The sequence below is a fragment of the Papio anubis genome, chromosome 14, assembly GCF_008728515.1.
Source record: "Papio anubis isolate 15944 chromosome 14, Panubis1.0, whole genome shotgun sequence".
Classification (NCBI taxonomy): Eukaryota; Metazoa; Chordata; class Mammalia; order Primates; family Cercopithecidae; genus Papio; species Papio anubis.
In genome coordinates, this window is record NC_044989.1 from 12,481,125 (window position 1) to 12,486,837 (window position 5,713).

The window sequence follows — 5,713 nt, forward strand, 5'->3', positions numbered from 1 at the left end:
TCCTCTATTGCCTACTGTGTCCAAACAGCATTCTAAATCGAAGACAAGTTTTGGATCATGCATTGGGGCCCTGTGCACAGAATTTCATGTAAATACATCAACCACTGCAAAACAGGAAAGTATATCTGCACAAAAAGGTGACATCTAAAAGGTGACCTTTTAACAGGTACTACTAAAAAGCACCTTGTAAATAAGCAGCTGCTTCTCCAACATGAGCTGTTAAAAAAATTGAGAATGAAAATCACCATTATGGAAGGATTTTATGTGGGCCATTCAATCCAAAGGTTCAGTCAACTCTAGAAAGCCTAGTGATAAGCAACGTGATATAGTAAAAAATAATCACATAGTTTCAGAATAAACCTATTCTCCTGCTGCCTTTCTTCTCAATACACACAAACACATACACACACATGCACATACACATGACCTCCAGGGCCACTGAGTAATGGGCTACCATGGAATAAATTAATTCGTCTCTCTGGGTCCTGTTTCCTCAATCCGTAAAGTGGAGTAATAATTCGAAGAGTTGTACAAGAACTAGAGAGAAACAAAGTGGCTGGTCTAGCATTCAAAAGGGATAATTAAAATACAACTATTATTAAAGTTAGTAACAGAGAATATTCTCAAAGTAATGGGGCAATTTATGACAAGCAGTTAATATAGTCAACATAAGTCAAAGCATAGAAGCAAGCCACTGACCCCATCATCACCGAATGCAGCTAGGCAGCATGACTATCTGCAAAGGATCATGTGGATCATGTGGACCAGTGGCTGCATCTATGAAGGTGTGCACCCTCTTCCCTGAACCTCTTCCTTCTTCTCTACCTACACAAATGGATGACAGAACCTCTTCATAAGTTAGCAGAACATTCAAGGAAGGCAGCAAGGGAGTATAAAGTTGAATGCAAAGTAATGCATCACTAACAGTACAACTCAGGCAATGGTGAAGGAGTCAGCTTAAGATATGGCACCTCCTAAAACATTACAGAGCAGGATGTATCCTGATTGGGTTTCCCATACATGGATTGGTTAAATCTTGCATGAAGCAGTAAGTGGGAGCACTTATCTTCTTGGTTACCTTTACTGACTCTGACACTAGGCAATCTGTAGATTCCATCATCAGGAGTATCTAGATGGGAGCTCAGGCATTAACACCACAAACTTCCTCATTATTGGCCAAGCATAACCATGTCACCTGGATTTTGAAGATGTCATTTAAAACCTGAGACATCCACATAGCCAAATAAGAGAACAGGGGAATGTAACCTTGAGCTGAGGGAGTGCAGCAAGGTGAAGGGAATGTCCTGGAAAAGATTCCAGGGAAACATGGAGGCACCAAATACGGAGGAGGAAATGATCCAAGTCCTAAGCACAAAAGTAGGAGCCTGGAGCCCATGGGGTGATGAGCAGCTGGCCGGTATGTCACCAGGAGTGAGAGATGAAGTTGTTGGGAAGTTCTTGAATTTCAGGCCAATGGGTTTACGTCTAAGGCTCTAACAGCTGCTTGGTCAGAATGTTTGTGTCCCCCCAAATTCACATGTTGAAACATAATCACCAATGTGATCGTATTAGGACATGAGGTCTTTGTGAGGTGACAAGGTTATAAGGGCAGAGATCTCAAGAATAAGGTTAGTGTCCAGAGAGTTGTCCTGCCCCTTCCACCACATGAGGACAGTATGAAGGTGCCATCTGTGAACCAGGACTCTGGCTCTTACCAGACACAAAATGGGCCGATGCCTTGACTTGGATTTTCCAGCCTCTAGAACTGTGAGAAATACATTCCTGTTGTTTATGTGACACCAACATATATTTTATTATAGTAGCCCAAACAGACCAGGACAACTGCATTTTGCACAACCTCAGGGTTTCATTCACAGAGCTGTCAATGAGAATGGAATGTTCTGGAGTTCAGCAGGACACAGTCTGAATGCACATCAGCATTAGATGGAACTCTCTACAACTTAACCTAGAAGTTTGTCACAGAGTTTTGAGTCTACACATGACTTGCTGCCAGAGTTGAAAGAGGGGAAATGTTGTCACATATGGTAAAGGTCTTAAAGTGACATAATAGTCTTATGGTTTCTTCTCAAAAACCATTTATTATTATTTGATCAACACACACAGCACTTAGTTTAGGGCTTCACATTTAGCAGAGGCCCACTGTGTGTTTGTAAATGAAGGAACTAATGAGCAATGAAGTGAATAAGTGAGTGAAGGAGCAGCTAAATATATTTCAGAATAAAGAATGTTCTAGAAAACATGCACAACATGCTACTGACCCAAGACAACTGGATTTGTCCTACTGCAGAGTAGACTGGTTTAAATATATCACCTTGTAATTATATGATTCTTTTTTAATTGCCACATATTTTATTATTGCTGCATACTGTATAGAACCATTTCTGTAACTATGTTTAACAACTCCCACACACCTTGCCATTACTGTAAACATGTTATCTGTTACTATTATTTCATGCTGGATTGCTTTCTATGAATGCATTCCAACAACAACAATAATAATAACGGCTGCCTTTTTTTTTTTTTTTTTTTTTGAGATGGAGTCTTACTCTGTTGCCAGGCTGGAGTGCAGTGGTGTGATCTTGGCTCACTGCAACCTCCGCCTCCCAAGTTCAAGAGATTCTCCTGCCTCAGCCTCCCGAGTAAGTGGGACTATAGGCACGCGCCTCCATGCCCAGCTAATTTTTGTACTTTTAGTAGTGACGGGGTTTCACAGTGTTGGCCAGGATGGTCTCGATCTCTTGACCTCGTGATCAGCTCGCCATGGCCTCCCAAAGTGCTGGGATTACAGGCGTGAGCCACTGCACCCAGCCTTTAGTTTTTATTATAGGCAAAACATTGTGCCAGCTGCTTTATAAACATCTTCCATAATTGCTATGCATTAAGGCAAAATTTCTACTTGTAATTTCACTTTATAGATTAAGATATTCTAAATTTGACCAAAGTCATATGGCTAAAAAGTGAATGAATAAAGATCCCCACCCAGATCTTCCTACTACATGTTTTTTTTTTTTTAATTTTTATTATTTTCCAATTTGCTAAGAATTACTGAGTTAACAGACATAAAAAATATTTAAGGCACTCGGTATAAATTATCTAATTTATCCTGCACTGCAATAGCTCCATGAATTTAATCAACAAACATAGCACTGAGCCATGAATTTGGCCTTCAAGGACAGGCAGGAGAATGGCCACTGTGTAATTTCATCAGAAGTCATAAATTCACTATTAATCATGTACAGCATCACTAGAGGTTTATACTATTTCTGCTCTCTCTTTCCTTGGAAGCCCAGTAGTATCGCTCCCTGTGATCTGCAGCAGGATCTAAATCCCACAACCAACCATGTCACTTCCCAATGTCAGCCTTGCTTCGCCATCTCCTCTACTGGGAAGACCACTGTTGCTAGCTGTGTCTATCAACCCCTTCCTGACCTAATCCCAATCAGTCTACTTTACCAGCCACATGCCTGGCCACTGCTCCCAGCTGCCACTGCTGGAACATGGTGCATTACTAGAAATTTCAGAACATCCCACTCCTTTGCTTTTCCACATTCCTTCCCTCTGCCTGAAATGCCAACAACAATCTCTTATTCATTTTATTTTATGACTCATAGGGCTATTTCAAGGTTCATGAAGACAGGAAATATATTTTTTAAATCACTGTATCTTCATATCCAATGTCTGGCACATAGTAGGTTTCAATAAATATTTGCTCTGGATTAGTTCAAGGTAATAAAAATCACATTTTCTGGGAAAACTCCCTGAGGTTCAGGAAAAGTCATTCCTTCCTCCATACTCCCTTGAGGCCTTGATATTCTAATTGCCACATTGTTACACAATGAAATTATTTGTTTCCCAGTCTTTCTGCGGGGCTAGACCCTGCGCTCTGGGGTGGCAGAGACCAGATCTTACTCATATTGGATCCCTAACACTCAGCACAGAGCCCGGCTTATAGTAAGCCTTCATAGATTTCCTGGAATTGAAAATATAATTCTAAAGCAACCACATGAGGTGAGCAGGGTGGGTACTGTGCTTCTCATCTTACAGATGAAGAAACAGGGACCTAGGGAGAAAAAACAATGTCTTCACCCAATTTCCATTTGAAATCAGAGGCCCAGCCAGGGCTAGCATAAAGGTCTCCCAACCCCTAATTATTACAAAGCTCTTTGGCCACTGCATAGAGGAGGCTAGGCACCTCTCTTTCTGACTCAACAGCAGAGGTTGCTTCCTAACACAGGCCACATGACTTCCTGGGGTAAGACTGGATTAGGGGACCCTGCTCGGCCAGTGGTCCTGGTGATCGCCTAGGGAAATAAATCTATTCTCCTGGGATCTGGGATTGAATCCTAGGCAGGTTTGTGGAGAGTATGATAGTGAGATGGGCTGAAAGGCACGGGGGCCACTTCTTAACTTTCCTTTTAACTCTGTGCTGCCGGGTGGCAGCTTGATAGTCAGTGGCCTTTCCATCTCTGGCCACATTCCCAGGACTCCTGATCGTTAGAGTGACTGTTGTCCCAAGTGGACATAATTATAAATAGCTCCCTTCTTTTACTGAAAGTGTCCTACAGTGGGCAATAAATAATGTAGTCCCCTCCTCCAGTGGAAAATATACTACACGCATGCAAAAGCTCAGAGGGCTCTAGGAGTCGTTCCAACTCCCCTTTCTCAGTTCCTTGAGATTTTTTTTTTTTTTTTTTAAGTTTGTCCTCTACTAGATTGCTTCTCATTCACCAGGATATCTTAGATCAAGGCTGGCGTTTGAAGCCTCTGCCTGAGTTCAAGCCCCTTTCCTCCTGTGTTCCTGTCCAAGTCCGCGGACTGGAATCTCCCAAGGAAGTTAAGAATAATTCGGGGGGTGGCGAAGGAGGGGGTGGCGAAGGGGGGTGGTGGTGGCGAGGTGGGGGAGGAGGAACTGCAGCCTTCACCTGGCAAACACAAGAGGACTCAGGATGCCCAGCACCCTGGATGGGACCCAACAGCGCTCCCTGGAGGTGTGGGTGCAAGGTTTTGTCTAGCTTGGCCTCCAAGGCCCTCCAGGCAATGCCTTGGGAAGGGAAGAGTTCGTGATTAAATTTGACCTGAGTCAAAAGATGCCTTCAGTTCCTCTTCTGCTGAAAATATTAGAAATACAAGCCCAAGGTGTGGGGATCGGGGGCAAGCGGTGGCACCAACTAAAAGGAAGCAATGGATTTCCTTTTAAATGGAGAGGAGGATGTCGGAGAGATACCATGAAACGAATTCTCGAAACTCCAAGCAGCAATCCCGATGCAAGCACATTCCTCCAAAACAAAGCTCCTCGTTCAGGGCCACATCTTAGCCTGGGGGCCGAATGCTCAGAGCGTGCCTGGCTTTCTGGGGAAAAGCGCCAGGAGTATGAACGAGCTACGGAGTCGGCGCTGCGGGAGCAGATTGTGGGGGGACGGCTTCGGAGCCGCTGCTGTTGCGGGGCGCGCAGCCGAGACCCAGCGTGCTGCGCCCGGGACCCCGGGCCGCGGAAGGATATTTCACTTTGTTTACCTCCCCGGCCGGGTGAGGGAGTTGCGAGGCCGGTGCTGGCGCCCCCGGCACCGAGCTGCAATGGCAGCGACGCGGGGAGCCGCCCGAGGACTGGCAGCGGCGGGGCTGATTGATGGGCGCCCGGCGCAATGAGGGGGGCCCGGGCGGGGGCGGGGCGGGGCCGGCTCTGGGCTGAGCC

At 45.0% G+C, this 5,713-nt stretch overlaps 1 protein-coding gene across 1 annotated transcript; it reads left to right on the top strand.

The window, feature by feature from the left end:
* Positions 1-4,921: 4,921 nt before the first annotated feature.
* Positions 4,922-5,648, top strand: LOC116270372. The gene has a single exon (XM_031655592.1). It carries the CDS (start codon positions 5,109-5,111, stop codon positions 5,646-5,648), a length of 540 nt encoding a protein of 179 aa, XP_031511452.1. The 5' UTR covers positions 4,922-5,108.
* Positions 5,649-5,713: the final 65 nt, after the last annotated feature.

Excerpts from the sequence above, each read along its gene's own strand:
- LOC116270372 (XM_031655592.1), top strand. The coding sequence starts at position 5,109 with ATGCCTTCAGTTCCTCTTCTGCTGAAAATATTAGAAATACAAGCCCAA.